Source organism: Dromiciops gliroides, chromosome 4 (genome assembly GCF_019393635.1).
Source record: "Dromiciops gliroides isolate mDroGli1 chromosome 4, mDroGli1.pri, whole genome shotgun sequence".
In the NCBI taxonomy this organism is placed as follows: Eukaryota; Metazoa; Chordata; class Mammalia; order Microbiotheria; family Microbiotheriidae; genus Dromiciops; species Dromiciops gliroides.
In genome coordinates this window covers 183243276-183264138 of record NC_057864.1, presented here as the reverse complement: position 1 = coordinate 183264138, position 20863 = coordinate 183243276, and the positions used below count along the sequence as shown (strand labels likewise).

General features: G+C 52.5%; 1 protein-coding gene across 9 annotated transcripts in view; it reads left to right on the top strand.

Annotated features, from left to right (window-relative positions):
- The first annotated feature begins 1234 nt into the window (after positions 1–1234).
- The window catches only part of RARA (retinoic acid receptor alpha), a 57285-nt gene continuing 37656 nt past the window's right edge, over positions 1235–20863 (top strand). The window contains exons 1-2 of one of the 9 annotated variants that reach the window (XM_043963608.1): positions 1265–1349; positions 19973–20062. Coding sequence is in view for 1 of the 9 variants with exons in the window: in XM_043963612.1 (XP_043819547.1) it covers positions 1281–1349 (69 nt within the window). In the remaining 8 variants the exon portion in view is untranslated. Of the gene's footprint in view, positions 1350–1850; positions 1868–11433; positions 11642–12965; positions 12983–19972; positions 20063–20863 lie in introns of those variants that run through there. The other 8 variants (XM_043963609.1, XM_043963612.1, XM_043963607.1 and 5 more) reach the window with 8 other exon arrangements.

Below are 20863 nucleotides of genomic sequence, written 5' to 3'. Positions count from 1 at the left end.
GGCCTTACAGGCTTCACTGAAGTTCCTCTCCTCTCAAGGAAAGGTCCACACCCTCTCCCTCACTGAAATCTGTCCCTGGGCTCCCCTAGCCCTCCACCCCATGACACTTTCCCTGTTCTCCCGCCAGCAGCTTTTCTAAGCTGAGGAGAACTGCAACTACTTACAAAATGCTCCCAAGCAGCCAGCTCGGGCTTGGTCTTACCCAGCTCTGCCCCTCTTACCTACCTGGCCCCTCTCCCCTGTCCCAGCCTGAACTTTCTAAGATGCTTAGGATGATTGGCCACCCTAAATTAGGTCAGTAACCTTGGTGTTGATCTAATTTGCCAAGTGATCTGTTCACCGATCCTTTCTAAAAGGGTGCCTATGAGTGTCATGTAACTAAAAAAAAAATCCTTTCTAAAGATTGCTCACTGGCAGTATAGACCGACTGTCAGTGAGTGGGGTGAGGTGGTCAGGTTAATTTCCATATAGGGGATGAAGTTTGTTGTCTTGAAACTCTAGTATTCCTTCTCCAAATAACAGAATCTCTGCTTAAGCCATACTTTGCTTTTCATCATAGATTCTTAGCTTCTAGCAACAACTCTGAAGCCAATCCTGTCTTTCTTTCATGTTAGAAATCAGGTTCCTGTTTCCCTCAATGGTCTGAAAGATTCCTAGGTACAAGTTATTGATAAGGTAGGGTAGCATTGGTGAAGAGTTGGGAGGGAGCAGAGATTTCTACATCACTGCCAGGGTGTTGAGGTAGGAGAAAAAGTGACCCTGAAGTCTACCCCTCTCCTCTCCAAACTGCCCAAAGTTAGCCCAGGACCAAGGAAATATTGGATTCAGAGTTCCAGAAGCTGGGTTCAAATCTTCAATCCAGGGCTTCCACCATCTTGGACATGCCACCCACCCCCTCTGAACCTCTTTTCCTATCTGTAAAATGAGAGGATTAGATTAGATTTCTATGTGTTACTACCAAAGTCCTTTTTATTTCAAAGAAGGAAAGGCCTTGTCTGCTCACTCCAACACCTATAGAAGGGGTAGGAGGGTGGAAACCACTCCACCCCCACAGTGGTGTGTGTGGAGATACCCCTTAGTTTTCAGCCCCTCCTGTGACTCAACTCCCCTTCCCCCATCCAAAAAAAAAAAAATCAGGCTCCAGCTTTTTGTGCCCACTGATCCAGCTGGGGCTGGCAAAGGAGGGCGGAGAGAACGTGAGTTGGAGCATGGGCTTTAGGACCCAACGGGAATCGGCGCCTCTTGCAGCAGCCTAATCCAGAAGCAGGGGGGAATCCTGAATGGAGCTGAGGGCTTCCCCGTATCTCCTGGGAGCCCCATCGCCCCTTTGCCAGCACACACCTGAGCAGGTAGGCTTATGCACCCCCGCCCCCACCCACATGTCCCCAGGGCTGGCCACTTGCCTGAGCCTCAGCTCTTTTGCCATCTCAGGTTATCCCCATCCCTTCCCCCAACCCTAGCCACCATAGTCTAGGGCTATTGGAACAAGAACAGCGGGGGTTCCCCCAGAAAGTTCCCAATTCTGGGATCCCCAACCTTCGATATTTATTCCCTGGCATTTCTTTTCTTCTTGCTTCTTGTCCTTGCCCCTTGCTTGGGGTAAAAGCAGAAAGTGGAGAAGAGGTCTGCTCAGGCCCCACAACCAAACCCAATACCAGAATAATGCCTATTCCTCCCCAAGAAAAAAGAAGACTCAGCAAGTTGTGTGTGTGTGTGTGTGTGTGTGTGTGTCTGTGTGTGTGTCTGTGTGTGTGCAGAAAATAGAGTAAACTGGGAGGGGAGGGGGAATGGAGAGATGGAGAACATCCGAGAGAACAAGCTGGCTACCCTTGTCTCTCAGCCCCTTCATGCCAGTGAGGGGAAGAAGGTAAAGTTGAATGGGGGTGGAGGGGCTTGTTGAACATCGGAGAGAAGCAAAGGAGTTGAAATACTTCCTCCCAGGGCCTGCCCTTGTTCTCACCGTGTTGGTCACAGGTAAAGGTTAGGGGAGCGGGTTATGAGGGAATTTCATGGGCAGCTCTAAGGGTTGTTGGGTGGGCCTGGGAGTGAGGCCCTGCCCTGTATTGGCCCTCTCTTCCAAACCTCTCGGAAGTTTCCTGAGCTTTTCCTTCCTTCAGCACCTGTTCCCCTTCTCCCTCGCCCCCCCCCTACCCAAAACAAACAGACCAAAACCACACGCGCAACAAAACAGACACGACCTTGTCCCTGCCTTGATCAGCCTTGCCCTGGGTGTCTGGTTGTAGGATCTTGTGCTGTCCTAGAGGTGGCTGAATGAGCAGCAGAGGGATTCCAGAGTCTGGCCCAGGAAAGGAGGGAGGCAGGCTGAGCCCAGATGGCTGGGGGGGTGGGGGGGTGTTGTGAGCCAGATGGAGGAGGCCACCGGGAAGTCGCCCAGCCCTGCCAACTCCCTGGGCTCCTCTCTTTCCAGAGCCCTGGGCTTCTGGTGTTACCCTGGGGCTGGGTGGCCCTGAGGCCTTTCTGCTTTCCCATCTTCACCCTTTGTTATTTTTTCCTTCCGTGGGGAGGAGTAGCTAGATGAACTGGTCCTATCCTTAGCAGTTCTAGAGTGTGACTTTGTGTCAATGTGTGTGACAATCTCAGTTATTCTGTATTCATGTGTATCTTGCTCCCCTTTAGAAAGGGGAAGTAGGTTGGGGAGGGGAAGGGAGGCAGAACAAGACACTGGGAATGACCAAGGGCAGCCTTGGAGCCACCAAATGTGGCTCTTATCTTTTCTTGGGGCAGCATGAGCCTGGGTTTGGTGCATGTGCTCTGGTGACCCCACAGTGCTGTTGGCCTTTGACCTGGGGGGCAGGAGTGGCTGATTTGGAGGTTTTGCTTTTTTCTTTGTAATAAAATATGAACCTGGGGGTGGGCAGCTTTTATGGTCTACTTCTAAAGCTGTCTAGCAGCTCAACACCAGCTTCTCTATCTTACCTTTCCTCTACCTTCCAAAAAATATTCTCTGATTTCAGGTCATTCAAGTAGTTTGGGATTTGGGGAAAGAGAATCAATAAATGATCAGGTTTTATTATAGGGGGAGGGCATTGCTGCTATTGCAATTTTCTCCCATCATCCCTGACTCAGGGGCTCTTGTTCCCCTATGAATTCTAATGGCTCTTCTGCACTACGGATCTGTACCTCCTTACCCCAACCCTGACTCCCCCTTCTTTCCTCCATCCTTCAAATGCTGTCCTTGGCCTTGTCTCTCCCCTGCCCCATGGCTTCCTTGTCCGGCTCAGTGGGCAGGAGTACTAATCAGATTGGACAGCTGAGATGTGTGGTAGCTGAGAAAGCAGTCTAGGGGTGTGGGGATAGGCAGAGAGTGGCACCCAGACCGCTACCACCCTGGTTGTACCCATGCCTCAACTCCACCTGGCATGGCCAGGGGGAAGAGGGATACTAGAAATGAATGGTTTGGAGGGACTGCAAGTTGGTGGGGATTTTAGTGGTGGTGGCCAGGGATTGTTGAGAGCTTGCCAGATACTTGGTGTCTGCTTCTTGCTAATGTTTTTCACATCTGGGATGGAGTGAAGACGAGGACCTAGATAGTGTGGGACAGAGCCAATGGCTTCCTACAGCTGGGACTTCTTTCTTCTGGGAATAGACGATATCCCTTGTCTCTTGCTTGCAGTCCAATAAAATGTAGCTCCTTGAGGAAAAGAACTGTTGGGTTGTTGGGGTTTTTTTTTGTATTCCCAATACTTAGCACAGTGACTGGCACATAATGACCCCATTTGGGGTTTTCTTGGCAAAGATCAACTGGAATGATTTATCATTTCTTTCTCCAGCTCATTTAACAGATGAGGAAATTGAGGCAAACAAGGTTGTGACTTGTCCAGTGTCACAGCTAGAAAGTGTTTGAAGCTGGATTTGAATTCAGGAAGATGAATCTTCCTAACTCCAGGCCCAGCATTCTATCCACTGTGCCACCTGGCTACCCTAGTAAAGGCTTAATAAATAAATATTGAATATGCTTTCTAAGATCCATAGATGCTCCCAGCTGCCAATCCCTAATGCCCTTTGTCTTTTCCTGATGCCCTGGGAGGTACTTACCTCTGAGTCCATCTATTGGAACTTCCCACTGAACCTACAGTCTGGGTGTTTCTGTGGCTTTTCCTCACCTCCAAGGTATTTCTCACTCAGTTTCTGGGCTGGGATCCAGGACTCCTGGGTTTGCCTCTTCACTGTGTATGTCTTCTCTGGCAGCCTGTGGAGAGTTGTTGAGCTGGTTTCCTTTTGTATGGGGTTGGGAGAACCGTCTCTCTGGGCTGGGAGGTGACTGGAAATCCCAGGACACCATTAATGTCATCACAACTCCCACTCCCAACCTAACTCCCAGGTTTTCAAAGCCATTGGGAATGGATCAAGCAGGCATGTATAGCCTAGTAGTGTGTCCAGTGAAGATAGCAGCCTCCAGCTTTGTATTTAGGGAGCTGAGGTTTTTTTTTTTTAGCCTCTTCATGCCCTGCTTGGCCCTTTCATATAGGTGGATGATTACTAAACTAACTATCTTCTGCTCTGAATCCTTGTTAAATTCTTAGAGCACTGACCTTTTCCAGCTGGTAGGGAGAAAGGGCTCTATGCCCAGGAGAGCTGGAGAAGGGGAGGGAGTCTCCACTCCCCTGTCCTTCAGATTGGGCCAGGGAGCTGGTATTTCCTCACCCAACTCTCAAATCTATCCTGTCCCCTCCTGCTTCCAGTATCTCAATCTTTTGGGCTAGTCACCATCCTGTTTGATGCCCACAATGTGGTTGACCTTGATTGGTTGAGGGTTGGAAGGAAGAATCCTCACGACTGCCCCCTCTCTCCTTTCTTTTTTGGTAGTGGTGGGAGCTGGTTCTGAGAGTGTGGACACAGACAACTAGAACTGCCCAAGAGGGTAGGATGCCCTCAGGATGGCCAATTTGGCACCTGCCCTAGGCTGAAGTGCTGGACGTCATTCTGAGCCCAGAATGGGGGGGGGACTGGATGGCACACAGTCCTTTCCCTCCCCCCTCATTTCCTGCTCCTTGGGCAGCTGTGGGCGAGAGGCAGCAGGGACTATTTTTAGTTGGCCTGTCCCCTAGCAGGAGAGACGTGCAGAAAGGCACGGGGCAGCCGGGCAGAGGGGGACTGTTGGCCAAGGTGGGTGGGTGGGGGCTGAAGAAGAGAGGAGGGACTGCTGGCAGTGGGGAGTGAGCTGCATAAGGGTAGGAGTGGGCACTAGACTTGGGGTGGTTGTGGGAGGATGGGTCGTGAAGTCAGATCCGAGATATAAGCATCAGAGCCAGGGGGCTGGAATGTGGCCTGACCCAGCCCGAGAGAGTGCAGCTAAGAGAAAGTCGGCAGGAGAGGAGGGAAAGGCAGCCCTAGCCTTTTCCTCATCCTTATGCTGAGCTCTTCTGGCTGGTCGATCTGGGTCTTTGTCTTGCCAAAGGTTGCCTCCTTCCCCGGAACGTTGCATTAGGGTGTCTCTCTCTCTCTCTTTTTTTTTTTAGTGAGGCAATGGGGGTTAAGTGACTCACCCAGGGTCACACAGCTAATAAGTGTTAAGTGTCTGAGGCCGGATTTGAACTCAGTTACTCCTGAATCCAGGGCCAGTGCTTTATCCACTGTGCCACCTACCCGCTCCCTAGGGTCTCTTTTGTCAGTCCTAATTTCTTTGGTATCTGCTGAGGCCACATTTTGTGGATGCAGAGTCATACCCTGGTTTATCAGTCTCTGATTTCTGGAAACAGCTTTTCCCAGAAGGCGTAACGAAGACAGGTTTGAAGTTTGGGGATTATTTTGGACAGTCAGGTTGAGATGGGGGGATTAGGATTATGGAATGTTGGATCTAAAAGGGACCTTAGTACAACAAAGAGAATGTTGTGTTGTATTTGACATTGGAGGACTTGAGTTCGAATTTTGCCTCTTTCACTCATCTCATAAGTTCTCTGGACCTTTTTCCTCATATCTAAAATTTAGAAGTGGGTTACCTCCAAGGTTCCTTCTAGCTCTAAATCTCTGTTCCCCTGATTTAACCTATTTGCTTTACACACACACACACACACACACACACACACACACACACACACACACACACACACACACACACACACACGAAGAAACCGGGTACCAAGGTAAGCAAAGGCAGGACAGGGAACCAAGGTTCCTGGCTCCTGGACTGAGACTTTCTGTAGCATTATTATGTAGCTCTCATTTCAAAAGAAGAAGCTTACTAGGGTTCTCTGCACCCACTCCTGTGACAAAACCTTATATTTCTTGGGTCCTGAACCTAGTCTTCACCCCCAAAGAAATAAAAAGATTTCAAGCTGGAGGGACCTTCTAAGGTCATCTGATCCAAAACTCTCAGAAAAGTGACCCAAGGCCACACAGCTTGTAGGTATCTGTATTCTGTATTCTGACTCCAAACCCAGCACTATTTTCACTGTACCCTACTGGCATAGTCAGGTATGACTGAGGCTCCTTATACGAAATTCCCCCCCCCCCTTGGAAATGGGAGGAGGAAGGAGAACAAAGACAGAAATTTGAGACTTGGAGCAGAAAGATGGATGAGGAATTGGATGGAGAAGAGAGGAGAGAGGAAGAAAGAAAACTGGTGGGGGTTATTGGGTGGGCTGAAGTTGACCAGGATAACTGGTGCTCCAGGGAGTGTCTACTAAGGCCCTCACTCCTTCAGTATTCCAACCCCGATTTCCCAACCTTTCATGCTAATATTCAATCTGGCTGGAAGGATGTGCTCTCTTCCTCCCTTACCTTCATCTGATCTTAGTTGACTTGGGCAGATATCGCCCCTCCTCCTTTCCTCTCAGTCACTGTCTGTGTCTCTGTCTCTGGGGGGCTATGTCATCCCCCCACCCCCAACCTCTGGGCTTTCTGCCACCGTGTGTGAGAAATCGATAGTGCAAATGGATTGAGGATTGAGGCTGTCTGGCCTGCTGGTTCCCCTAGGGGCTCCCCTATCCCCTCCCCCAATCTTCTGGGACTAGAGATTCCAGATAACATGGGAATGAGGTGGGATTCAGGGGGAGAATTTAATCCCACTGAATTTGAACCATTAGGATTAACCTTCCTCTACCCCTCTGTTGGTTAATGGTAAAGGATTTGGGGGAAAGTATTATGGCTTGGGGAAGGGGGAATCAGATGGATATGGAAATTATTTTGCTGGGGGAATGGAGTTGGGTGGGGAAATAAGTCTTATGCCTGGCAAATATTCTTGAACCTTCATTTGCCGACTGGTAGTGGTAAAGAAGGGGAGTGGAGGAGTCCAATTTTAGGACATTTTCTGCCAGGCTGGCACCAGGGTGACAGTGGGAAGGAAGAATGCCATTGGGGGGGGACCAGGGAAAGGAACTGGATAATAGCCCATCCCACCAGCCACCAGTAACCCAATCCCCCACCCACTCAGTTCTCTTGCCTGACAACTTCAGCAGCTGCTGGGATGTGGGGGTGGGGGTAACAAGGGCAGGGAGGGGGGGTACTGCCAGGGCATGTTGAGCGAGACATGGCGCCTGGGTACAACTTGGGTGGCAGAAGGAGGTGGAGCTGGCAGTAGTGTGGGTGGTGAGTGATGGGCAGAGGGCAGATTGTCATGGGGGTAGGGCATCCCAGGGGTCTTGGTTAACTTGTTTGAACTAGAGATTGGGCATTGGCAGTGTGGAGAATGACCAGCTTGAGGGGGCAGAGGACAGGAATGGGAATCATTGACATCGGAACGCCCTGAATTGTGTCTCTACACAGGGGTGGTCACGGGCAATATGCAGGAGGTTCCAACTCTTTAATGCTACCACCACCTTCCCACAGCCCTTATTCCCTTGGCAATGCCTAACAGGCACAGCAACCCCAGTGACTAAGTCACTTCTGTCCCAGAAGCTGGCATGATGCCAATTTCAGCTCTTCTCGGCAGGTGAGTCACTGCCCTGGCATCTCTTCCGGATGCAGCTGAGTCACCCTAGTTGTGTCCAATGGGGTGGCTGGTATTGGGTCCCAGGGGCCTGTGATTTGGGTTATACTCTAGCCCCAGACAGTTCCTTTGACATTGCCTCTGGTGTCTTGGTCTGTCCTGGATCTAACAGATTTTTCTGTTCCCTTCTCCCTCCCCCGCTTTTCCCCTAATCTCTTCAGTCATGTCCCTGCCCATTCCAATTAGTTCTTCCTTTATAGAAGTGATCAGGTAAGGGTGACATTTCCTAGATGTGGCAGGCTGCAGGTAGGGGAGGGGGCACTGCCTTGGTATGGGGAACCTTTCAAGTATTCCAAAAAGAAGCTGATGGCTTGTGCTGGTGATGGGAAAGAAGGTATATAAAGTTCTGAAGCGGGTAGCTCCTTTCTCAAACGCTGACTAAAAGGTGCAGAGGAATCCTACTTGTAACAGAAAAAAACCTTTCCTCTTCCTGACTCAAAATGTGCCAGTTTACATATCTGTTTGCTAATTGGAGGTCAGGGGACAATGTCTCCTCTCGACCCTGCACCACACCCTCACTCAAGTCTTTACACTACACATAAACCCCTTGGTGAAACAGGGTAGTATAATGGAAAGCACTCAGGATGGGGAGTGAGGAGATGCCTGTTTGGGTTTTAGATCTTGTGTTAACTTGTGTGATTCTATCCCCCCAATCCCGACCTCTTCTATGCCTAGTCTGGGATAATTTGTGGTTGGAATCTCTGCTCTATGTGTGTTGTGTATATGTATTGAGGGGGTTGTGAGGAGAAGGGAAAGGCTGGGTCTTGAAAAGACTAAGAATTTTTTTTTTGGGGGGGAGAGGGAAGTCAAAGAATAGCCTATTTTCTGTTCATTCTGTGTGCCCTGAAAAGCCACTCATTTCTCAGTATCTCCTACCATTTGTGTCTGTTTCCCCTGAAGCCTCCTTGGCTCTTTGGTCTGGAATTCTGCTTCTAGGTCATTGGGGGGGGGGGCGGAGGAGATGGGGAGGAGAAGCAGCTTTCCCCTGCTCAGACGTGTGTGTGTCCAACACAGCTGGAGTTCAGCTGCTTCTGGAAAAAAGCTGACTTTGGGGCAGTCCCTGGGGCTCCCTGCTCCTCTTGTAGGCCCCCTGTAGGCTATGGGACACCCAGGCTTCCTTTCTCTATCTTACCTTCCTCAAATCTGTGTACTTTTGGGTGGGAAATAAATGGCAAAGGGCAGGGCCTGAGGGGGAGCTGAGAAAGCTTGTTGGGCAATGAGCTTGACAGGGATCAAACTCTGGTCCATTTCCTGGGGTAGAGGGACCTAAAGGATTCATTTGTCAGTCTGGTCTTACCACTACATGTCCCTGTTCTATGTGTGAGGCTATTTGCGTGTGTGTGTGTGTGTGTGTGTGTGTGTGTGTGAGCCCCTTGCCCCTTGCAGGCAACACAAGCTCAATCCAGCTGTTGGAAGCCAAGACAGGATGGAAGGGCTGGCCGGTGGTGGGGGTAGGTGGGTTTATGGGTTGGGGCAGGTGATTGATCTGCTCTGCTTCCACTTCCACCCCCACCCCAGCAGCACCCTGTGTTGCTGAACTGATTCAGTAGGGAGGTGGGGGTGGGTGGGAGAAGGAGTTAAGCATTAGCATCCACATCTGGGAGCCATTGGTGCATTCCTACCCGCTGAGCACATGTTTGCGGATGGATCTGGCCTGGATGGGGTGGGAGGGGATGGGCGGCTGAAAAGGCAGACGGAAATCAAGGCGGGAGGAGGAGATAGAGCACTGATCCGACAGGAAGGAGTGGGGAGGGCGGGGGATAGAGACTCTCTCCAGAGCCAGCTGGGTATACCACCATGATGCCAGGTCATAACAGTTCATCCATTTCTCTCACCACCACCCCTCCCCCCCCAAAAAAAGAATAAAAACAGGATAGGTCATATGCCATATGGGGTTAGGGACTGAGAATACAAAAATTAAAACCCCCTGTACCCAAGGAGCTTACTGTGAATCCTGGGGCCTCAGTTTCCTCCTTGTGTAAAATGAGGTCGGACTAGGCCATCTCTAAGGTGGCACCCCTCTCCGACGGTCTATGTATTAAAGACCCTTCCATCTCTAATATTCTGAGGTTGTCTCTGCTGAATTTTAGGTCCAGGCCTTTGGCCCCCTCCAAAGCTGGGAAGCCCTTCAGGAGGTCCTGTGGCTCAGGGCCCTGTGTCTATCTCTTCTTCGCTCTGATATATCCCCATGGGTTTCCTACTGTCTAAGCCTCTTCCCGCCCAAGAATAAGCATAGGTCTTAGTAGCCAGCTGTCTCCGGGGAAGCTGGATAGAAATGTGTATTTTTTAAAAATACGTTTGCATGGGTATGATTGGGAGTTAGGTTTCAGAAATAGTGAGAGCTCCTGCCCCCATCCCTTTCTCCATAACTTTGGGGATCCCAATGCACAGATTTCATCTTCGGTCTCAAAGGCATTGCTGCCCTGGGTTAAGCCTCTTATCCATGTGACTTTGGACGAGTCACTTGCCTCACTCAGGCGTCAGTTTTCTGTTGGGTAAATCGAGGGGAAGGCCCTTTCCAGCTCTGACATTCTTTGATTCTATTTGAGAAGAGCTGGGACCTGGCTCTTATTTCTTTCTACTCCCGCCCCCAGCAGAGCCAAAGAAGGAAAATGAATCAGTCTGCATTTCTCCCGGGGGTGGTGGTGGGGGGAGAGGTACGCGGAAAGGGGGGAGGGGGGCAAGGGAAGAAGGTTCTCAGGCTCCCCCTACTGGAACTTTAGAGACCTGCTGTCTTTGGGGGTGAGGGGGCGGGGCCCCCTTTTTAAAAGGGGTGGCGGTGAAGAAAAGGGGCCTTACGCCCCCTAGGCTTGAGCGAGAGAAAGGGAGTTGTGGTGGTATTTTCGGGGTCCGGGTCCTCTCAAATTCTGCTTGGTGCTTTGGTGCCTTACCGTGCGGATACCTGCCTCTCCCGGGGTGCGCGGGGATTCTCCTTCCCTTTCCTCGGGAACATTAGGGGAGGGGAAACCCCCGGAGTCAGAGGCTAGGTCAATAGGATTACTTGGTCCCCAGCCTGCCCCTCGCCGATCTCCCCCGGCATTGTGTAGGTCAGCGCCTCGGCAGAGGTGATGTGGGTCCGCCTGGGACTCTAGGTGGATGGGTGTCATTCTGACCTCTCCCGATCCAGTCCTCCACCCCTGCTCTGGGGCCCTTCCCTTAACGCCCCCAGTAAGCTGCTGTAGCCTCCCCTCCCGGAGCCGCCTTTGTCGGGGGAGGGAGGTGGGGGTTCACCCCGGTTCCCACGCTCCCGTATCCCCCCCACCCCCGCCTGTCCTCTCCGCTCCTTTAACACACCTCTTCGGCTAGCTGCGGGAGAAGTGTGGGGGGGAGTGCTCCCAGGGCCCCGCCCCCGCGCCTGAGGATTGGCCGGCTCGCCTGGGCGGGAGGCGGACCCGTGGGGAGGAGGCCGGTACCCCCACCCCTCCAGCACCCCGCCCACCTCTCAGCCCCGGGCTCCGGGTAAAGTTTCATGCTCGGCACGTGACTCGCCATGGCCGCTGTGCTCTCCCCGCGCCCCTGAGCCCAGCGGCGCGGCCCCTGTCCCGGACTCTCCCCCTCCGAGGTCCCAGACCCGAGCCCTCGCCGGAGGACTAGGAGGAGGGAGCGAGGGAGGGGCCCGGCCGGGCGCGCCGCGCTCCACTCCGCTCGGCAGACAGGCAGACAGACAGACGGACCAGCTCCTTCGGCTGCCAGGTAGTCCTCGCCGCCCTCACTCCGCCCCCAGACTTGGGGAGACCTCACCCCAACCCCCAGCCCTCCACGCTCCAGCTGCGCCCGGGCTCTGCAAGCTGGCGAGGAACGGGACAACTAGGCGCGGGACCGGGGAGCCCGGGCTTACCAGGCTCCCAGACCGGACGTAACCTCCGGCATGGAAGGGGGGGGGAGGGTGTCTGGGGAAACCCACGGAGTGGGGGTGGCTCTGGCTGTGTGTGGGTGTGCGTGCGTGCGCGCCTGTGTGTGAGGGGCCGCCTCTGCGTGCGTGTTGGTGTCTTTGTATGAGTGTCTGTCTTTGTGAGACTGTATCTAGGTGTCTGGGTGTGTGTATGTGTCAGTGAGTGTCTGTGTAAGGTCTGGGTGTGTGTATCTGTAGGGGTGTCTGGGTGTCTGGGTGTCTGACTGTGGATGAGTGTTATGTGTCTGGGGGTGTGTATGTGATGTGACCGTATGGGGATGTTGTCTGTGGGGGCGTGTCTATTGGTATCGGTGGGAATGTGTCTGAATCCGTGTTTCTGTGTGTATCTGAGTAATGGGGAGGGGGGTGTATGTATAGGTGTCTGAGCTTGAGTCTGCATGTGGATGTGTATAGGTCTCTGTGCCTATGATTTCGTGTGTGTGCCCATGTGTGGTCTGTGTGTCTCTCTGTCCTTGTCTGGGGCTGTGTTTTTATCCATCAACATCTGTGTCTCTCAGGATCACACATCGAGAGAGCTAGGAGGGGCCTCTGAGTCTGTCTTGTATGCCCCCCCCTCAATCTTCTGTGCCTTTCTGTCTGGTTCTCTATGTCCATCTGACTGGATCTCAGTGCTTAGGTGTGTTTGTCTGAATCTTTGTATCTGTCTGGGTCTGTGCACGTTTGTGTGTTCTGTTTGTATCCCTAGGTCTGGATTTGTATATGTATATGTGTATCTGGGCCTGTGTGTGTTGATTCGATTCTGTGTGTCTGGACTTCTGTGTGTGTGTGTGTGTGTGTGTGTATACATGACTGGATCTGTGAGTATATGTGTGTTATCTCTGTGGGTGTCTGTGGGAGAGACACCATAGAAAACTTTCCCTTTTTACTTTTGAAAAACAAAACAAAAAAGAGACTTTCAAACCTGTTTGGGGAGAGATCAGATGCCCAAAGGGCTGGCCCACTCCCTCACTCCCTCCTGTTATCTGAGCCTTCCTGTGGTTTTGGGAGAATTAGCTGGGGGCCCACCCCCACCCAGGGGAGGCAGGCTGGGGAAAAGAGGACTTGGGCAGCTTTGGAGGGGATCTTGGGGAGAGCTAAGGACAGGCTTTCCAATCTGAGATTCTGGAGCTGACGCTCATAGGGTAGGTAGTAGGCAGGGTTGGTGGTAGAATTACAAAGAGGTGGTTTGGGGTATAGTCCAGTTATTCTCACTAGGAATGGCACTGACATCGGGGGATTATATTGACTCCTTCCTTAATGAGGGGGTTGTCTTGGGGGGGAGGGGAAGGGAGGAGAAACATGGCTGTCTGTTCTGCCCAGGATTGGCTCTGCTGGGAACTGTCTGGGACCTGGTACAACCCTGATTCTTGCTGACTCCAGTACCACCCACAGAGGCTGGGAAGCTGTGGGCCAGATGTGTGTGTGTGTGGGGGGGGTGGTCACTGAGAAATCAGTTTTTCTTCTTATCCTACCCACTGCCCTTATCTGCCCTGGGCACATACCCTCTACCTGGGCCTATGTGATGAGTTAATAGTGTGTGGGGGGAGTCAGGGAAAAAACAAGAGGGAAGCCTTCCCCCTTCTTCCTAGACAGGGAGGAAGTTTAGAGATCTGAGCAGAAAGGTCCCCTTATCTCAAGGATGCCCCCTCCCTCAGCTCAGGCAAGGATCCCCAACTGTTCTTGGTACCACTGCCCCCAAAAAAACTATACCAAGTTTTTCTTCTACCCCCCTCTTCTGCCGCAGACTATTGAATGTTTAGATTTCCAAGTCTCCTTTTTCTGGCCTGTTTGTGTGTCTGCGTCTTTTCTCACATGTGTGCATGTGGTACCCCTGATTTGCTGTGAGACTTTCCCTTACATCTCCTTGACTTCCTTGCCCCCGCCCCCACCCAAGGATTCCCACCCTGCTCCCTCTTGCTCCCTACTTCCCAGTTGTCTTCATCCAAGTGCATATTCCTTCTTCCTGGGGCAGTGGGTGGATGATCTAGAGCCTCTTTTTGTCCCTTCCTTAATCCTGAGCTGCCATATGTCCAAGTTGGGAACAAGTAACCCTCCCATCACCCAATCCAAAGTCATTTCGCTCCTGGGAGGAGACCAGAGTGCAAACCCCAAACTCATCTCCTGTGTTGTGGGAGGGTAGCGATTTTGGGGAATCCCCCAAACCAGTGTGTGGGGTATGTTCTGAGCCTTGGGGCTTCCCCTGGGGGTGGGGAAGGGTCTGGAAACACTTCCTACCTGGGCCCAGCCTCCTAGTCCTATCTCTGTGCTATGAGGGTCAAGCCCAGCCATTTGGAGCCAAGGGTATTAACATTTTGTGGTTGGTTGTTACCTTGCCCTTATATCACCTGCAAATTGAAAGGACCAGGTTTTGGCGGAGTCAAGTGAGCTTAGAATGCAGTCGAGAGTTTGTTTGGGTGAGGGAAGTGTGAGATCAGTGTTGACTGGAATCTTGCAATGTCCTGAGCCAGAAAGGTCACTGAGGTCAGACCAAGTAGGACTTCCTAGCCATTGGGAACTGGAGATCCCTGCTCTTTGGGCAAGGGGAAGTGTGTGTGAGTGTGTGTGTGTGTGTGTGTGTGTGTGTGTGTGTGTGTGTGTGTGTGTGACAGGTACCTTTTTCAATGGGGAATCTCTCTGCCTAGCCTCACAGTCTGATCTGGGGGAGGGCAGCCCTTTGTGGACACAGGTGAAGGGCTGAGATGAACTCTGGCCTAGTGATTCTTAGATATCCTCTTACTTCCCCTCCATTTCAGTCTTGCACCCACTTGGAGCTGGGGCTAGCCACAGCCCCCACCCACACTGGGGCTGGGATAGTTGTGGCACCTCTGGCTTATTACCCTGGGGGCCCCTTCCTTCATGTCTCAGCCTAGCAGGAAGTTGGCTGTGGGGAGCCCCATCTCACTTGGCTCATTGTCCCTTCCCCACCCCCACCCCAACCCCCACTTTGCTTTTTTGCCTGGCACAGTCACCCACACGTGCCACAACGTAGTTCCTGCTACTCGTGTGTAGGGGATTGGCATTATCTGAGTTGGCCCCTAATCTATGGAGTATTGTGGAAGGTCTTGGCGAAGATCCTTCAAGGGTCTGGAGCCACCCCTTTCCTGGGCTTCCCTACCCAAAGGGCTGGGCCTGTGCGCTTGGCATTTCCCTCTCTCTCACTCCCTCCTTAGAATCTTAGACAGGGATGGTTCCCAGGACCTTGTGGAGAGGGACCAAAAGGGTAGGACCTGGCAGCTGTGCCCCTGGCACTGATGACAACATGGGCATAAGCCCCAGGCCTCTGGCTCTCTGCCCTCTGGATGGTGGGGTGGCACATACAGGACAGGATGGTCTTCAGAGAGTCTGTGAGGGCAGCAGGCTAAGAGTAGCAGGCTCCCCAGGGAGCCTGGTTTGGACTCTTCTCCCTGCCCTAGCCACAGGTCCTCAGCCCTTCCCACCCTCCCTCTCCCCTGTAATCCCGTGCCAGTAACAAATGGATTTAGGATAAATGGGGTTAATCTCTCTTCTGTCCAACATCATCTTCGTGCACACTACTGGGGAGCTGTTCTGACCTTGTCTAGAAAGCCTAGTTTGGGGTGTTGGGAGTTGATGACTGGGGTGTGAGTCCCTAGGGTGGAGTCTCGTCCCGTTGGGTTTGGGAAGAGAGAATGTGTGGCTGACTCCTCCTGGCATCAGTGATGCTTGCTTCACATGCCTCTTAACGCCTTCTTTCTCCTTCCCTTCTTAGTTCCCTCTCTTTTTTAGCATGGAAAACTGCTTTCCCCCTTCACTACCTTCCCCGCCCACCCCTGCTGTCTGTAGCCCACACAGTTTGGGGGAGAAGGAGGGAGAGGCTGTTTTCAAAGTGTGCCTGGATCTCTGTGTGTGTCCGGGTGTGTGTTGGGAATTGTATGGATTGGGTGTCTGGGTGTCTCTGTGGGAGGTGAGAGCGGCGCGCGCGCGCGTGCGTGTGTGTGTGTGTGTGTGTGTGTGTGTGTGTGTGTGTGTGTGTAAAAGAGAGAAAGGGAGGGAGAGTTTGTGTTTGTGTGTCTGTCCAGAGTCCAGGGGTGTCTGTGTCTAGGTGGGGGGGTATTGTCTCCCTCTCAGTCTGGGTCTCTGCCTCCCCACAGCCCCCACAGCCTGGACCGCCTGCTGCTCTTTCTGCAATTGGAGCCTCTTCTTGCTTGTTTCTGGAATTTGGAGAGGAGGAGGAGGCAGACAGACCTCCCACACTCTGGCCCGCCTGCCTGGCATCTTAGGGGGAGGGGAGGAGAGAGGGGGCATGCTGGGTTCCCTCCTTCCCTGGAGATAGGTATGGTAGGAAAGAGGTGCCTCCCCAGAGTCCTATTACCCCCGGCCCTGTTCCCCAGTAAGTTCCTACACAGAGTCGGAGATCAGAAAAGATGGAACACATATACAGATTTACTCTGCTCTCTCCTCCCTCAGCCAGGGAGGAGGTAACAAGCCCTGGTCAATGCCCCCACAGGCATAACTGGGCCCCCCACCCCATTGTCAGCCCCAGCAGGGATTAAGCTGATGCCACAGCCTGGGTCCTGCACCTGTCAACCTCTCCCACTCTGTCTTGTCCTGTAACCAGAGCTCATAGGGGTGGGGGCTGAAATGTGACAGGTGGAATTTCTAGGGACTTACATCCCCTCCTCCCATGCCAGTCTCAGCAGGTGTTCCTCCCCTTTCCCCCAACAACCTAGATTCCCCCCAAACCTACTCAGGTCTACCTTATCCCCTTGCCCCACCCTATCTCTCCATGGAGGGGGAAGTGGGACAAAGACCACAAATAGAATGGAGGAGAAGGAGCCTGGAGAGGCCCTGAAGCCACTCCTTTCACACCCTCGGATCTGCCCCCTTTTCCTTCTAGGTCCTGCTGTGGCTCCTCTGATGGTTGGGGGACTTGGGGGGTAGTTCTCTCTTAATATTTTAATGGCATGAAAATTGGGAGCTCAGCTCAGGACCAGTGGGGCGTCTGGGTCTGGCTGGCCGCCCGGCCTGGGCTAAATATAGTTCAGGACATCTGCAGAGAAGGGGGAGAGAGGGGGGAGGTTCCATTCCCTCCTTCGGGCCAAGGTGCCCTCTCCTGACCGGGCACCTTGGAACTGGGAGGGGTATTCCTTGGCACTCATGTGTGAGGCATAGGACAGAGAGAGCAGCTGAGAGAGCTTCGAGCTTCTCTTCCCAGGCGCAGAGAGCATGGCCGGTCTTAGGAGACGGCTGAGATGAATTTAGGAAGGGTTTGAGACTTTGAGAAGGGAGGGGGGCATTTGGAGGGGGAGTGTGAGGAGACAGTCAAGTCCTAGGGCTCTGGGCTTGTCACACTTCAGGTCCAACTCCCATTTCCCCCCATCCTAGAGTCACTTAAGGACAGACACTTGGGTGTTTGTGTGCGTCACTGTGACCGATTCTCTGTGTCACTGTGACCCTGTGTGTGTGTGTGTGTGTGTGTGTGTGTGTGTGTGTGTATATAAGTGTATACACCTCTTGTGGAGTGCATCTTGTTCTTCCATTGAGCCCAGAGCCTAATGCATGCACCCCCTTCATACACACACACACACACACACACACACACACACACACACACACACAATGTCCCTGTCCCCAGCTCTCTGAGTCTCTCTAGTCCAAAATGAAACCCTCCAGGCCTAGGAATCGAGACTTCAGAAGGGGAAGCTGTGGTGAGGAGTTCTCTGATCTACAGTCACGGCAGGAAGCTGAAGGGAGGGGGTCTGGGTGGGGGGGGAGGGAAACAGGCCCTTGAGTGGCAGAGAGGGAAGGGCCCTGACCTACCTCAGTGTGGAGGGAAGGGGAGGGGCAGAGTGGTCACTTCCACATCTTCCTCTCTTGCCCCCTCACATGTTCCAATCCAGGTTGGGTGAGGGGTACTGACTATCAGAAGGGTGCTACCCCCTCCCCATAAAAAAGTACTTCCAATCACGTGGCTACCACTTCCTGTCTCACCCCTGGGCTCCTCAGGGCCGTGTTTGTTGTTGGTTACCATGGATACGGCCACCGTGGGCACCACCCCTGGGGCCCTCGGGAGATGTTTTCTCCCCCACCCTCCCAACAGTGTGTAGGCCTGCCCTTGGGGAGAGGGCCCGATCAGCTTTGGGGGGCCTGTACCCTAGGTTCCCTTTGTGTAGGGCTGAATGGATATGTTAGTAATGGTGGGATAGGGGATGACTGCCTTTCTCTACCCCATGTATGTGTGTGTGTGTGTATGTATGTATGTATGTATGTATGTGAGTGACCATTTGTGATCTGGAAGCTATAAATGGCTAGACAGAATATCAGAGCTTCAGGGGAAGCCATCTAGCCTAAATCCTTTCATTTTACAGATCAGAGAACTAAAGTCCAGAAGTGATTTACCTAAGGTCACACAGAGTAAGAAGCAGTAATAGTGTAGTCCTTAAAGAGAGCTGGCCTCAAAGCCAAGAAAGACTTGGGTTCAAGATCTGCCTTGGACATGTACAGGCTGTGCCACCCTGGGCAAATCTCCTAATGTCCCAGAGCTCTAGGAAATCCTCAAAGAACCCAAGTTGCACAGGTGGAGACCTGAACTGGTAGAGGGAATTTCCTTGCCAGAAGTTCCCTCCATCACTGACAGCGCCGGTCCAGTCCCTATCTAGCCACTGGATTCACACAGGGATAGTGGCAGAGCTCTGGCTGTGTCTGATGCTGTGTTTGTGTGTTTGTAAGAGAGTCACCGGTATTTCTTATAAGGATGCTAGGTTTCATGGGGATTCTTCTTTACCCAGCCGCTTCCACCCCACCCTTACTGTATCGGGGACTCCTTTTCCCACCCTGTGCAGTTGGAAATGCTCATTTTTTCCAGGAAGTTTTCACGTCTTCCCGGCATTGCTAGATTGGGAGAGCACTTGTGGGGCTGGCTAAATATTTCAAACTGTGTATGGTGGGGAGGGGAATAGCGTAATTAAATTTACCTCTCCCCCAGGTCACCCCTTTATTTCCAACTTCCCCCTGTCCCGTGTATGTCTTAGTGTATCAGATCCTTTGGGGAGAAGATAGATCAGGAATATACTGCTTTCCTTATCCTTCCCCTAGACCGTGTGTGTGTGTGTGTGTGTGTGTGTGTGTGTGTGTGTTTGTGTGTTTTTAATGGAGGAGGGTGAGTGGGGAGAGACCCTAGATCTAGGCTCAACTGGGTGGGGTGTGTCTGGAGCAGGAAACTCCTGGGGGTCCTAGGGGTGGGGTGGGAGAAAGGCAGCCTGAGTCAGGCCTGGTCTGGGGTCAGTGCCAAGAGGATATCCTGAGGCAGGAGGGAGAGAAGGGGGCGTTCCCCGGCTTCCCCACGTCCTAGGTCCCTGGGGAAGGGACTCTGTGTGTGTGTGTGTGTGTGTGTGTGTGTGTGTGTATGTACCGTAGTGGGAGGGAATAGAATTGGGCCTTCCAGTGAATAAGAGGGGTGGGTCACACAGAATCCCCGTGGTGGAGCATCTGGCTTTAGACATCGAGTGTGACGACTCACTAGAACAAGTTGTGGGTTGGTGGGAATGAAAATCTGAGGGTGGGTAGGTGGGTAGATTCTGGTGCAGACCCAGGATGAGCTCTGCCAGGAGAATCTGGAAGGGGAGAAAGGAACTATTTCTCTTGCCCTCTGGTTTTCTCTGTGGCCTCCTCCCCTTCTCTGTAAGAGAATGAAAGGGTACTGAGAAGGGGCATATGCCAGTGTGGGGGTGGGGAAAGCCCTGTGCCAGGATCCGAGTGGGGAGGGGGTGAGTGGTGATTTCCATCCAGGAGTGGGGGGAGGTGGGGTCCTCTTTAGGGGTATTGCCCCAGCATACCCTCCCTCCCCGCCCCCCCCAGACAAAGCTGCCTTTGTATTGACCAAACAATCCTGTGGTCTAGGCCACCGACCTCGCCCGCTTCATCTTTCTCTTCCTCTTCCTGTTTTCTTCCTTCCCCTACCTTCCCTGGTCCTTCTCCTTGAGTCTCGGGGACTACTACCCTCCACTGCCTCTCCACCCCCCCCCACCTTTTTACCTATGATGTTCTCTGAAAGACAAGACAATGGGGCATCCTTTGGGCCCTTGGGTTTTGCCTCTGTGGCCTTAGGGGAAAAGACCTGGAAGGCACCTAGGGAAAAGTCGTGGCAAATTTGCCATCCTCTCTTTCCTCCTCAGACCCTTCTCCCAAGCTGATTCCTTCCTGGGGCCAGCCTGAAGTTTGGAGCAGGACGTTCTGGGGAAGTCTGGGAATAGAAACTGTTGGAGGTGAGCTGGAGGACCCCCCCCCCCCCCGCCTCATCAGAATGCCCTCCATGCTTTTCTGTCTCTCTACCCACTTTGGGGAAAGGGAGGGCATCCAGGGCCCTATATCCCAATTGGGCCTCGAATCTAGGGCAGGTCCATTCTTGCTTCTCTTTCTTGGTAGGGCTGGCTATAGTCAATTCCGCTAGAAATATGAAAGAAGGGGACTGAAGAGGCCCCAGGGTTTGAAGTTCTTGAAGGCCTCCTCGGGAATCTGTTAAGGTTTGCTGCTGAAGTATTGGAGGGTAGACAGCAAGAAGGACTTCCTGCATACTCTTGTATAGTCAGGTAGGAAGGAGGTGGAGATGAGTCGGGGAGACAGGCTAGAGCCGAGAAGCCCCTCCGATTTGCCAGACTAGGGGTCTTTCCCCCCACTCTGGGAAGGCAGACATTGACTTTAGTGTCTGTCTAAAGACCTGGGTTTGAATTCTGGGTCTGCTACTTAATGGCTGAGTTACCTTGAGCAAGTCATTTCATTTTTGTAGGTCTCAGTTTCCTTATGTGAAACATAAGGGGATTGGACTTGATCTTTAAGGCCCCTTATAACCAGGATCTCTGAGCCTTATCTGGGAAAGGCGCTGGTATGCTCAGAGATCAGATTTAAGGATGTTTCTAGAGGTTTTTTTTTGGGGGGGGTGTTGAGGAAAAGATCTGGGTTATAATAGCACCAGGGCACAGAGGAGGTTGCAAGGGAACATTTGGGGTTCCCCTAGTAAATGAACAGGAAGTGGGGATCAGTCTGTTTTCTTAAGTCCAGTTGGTGGT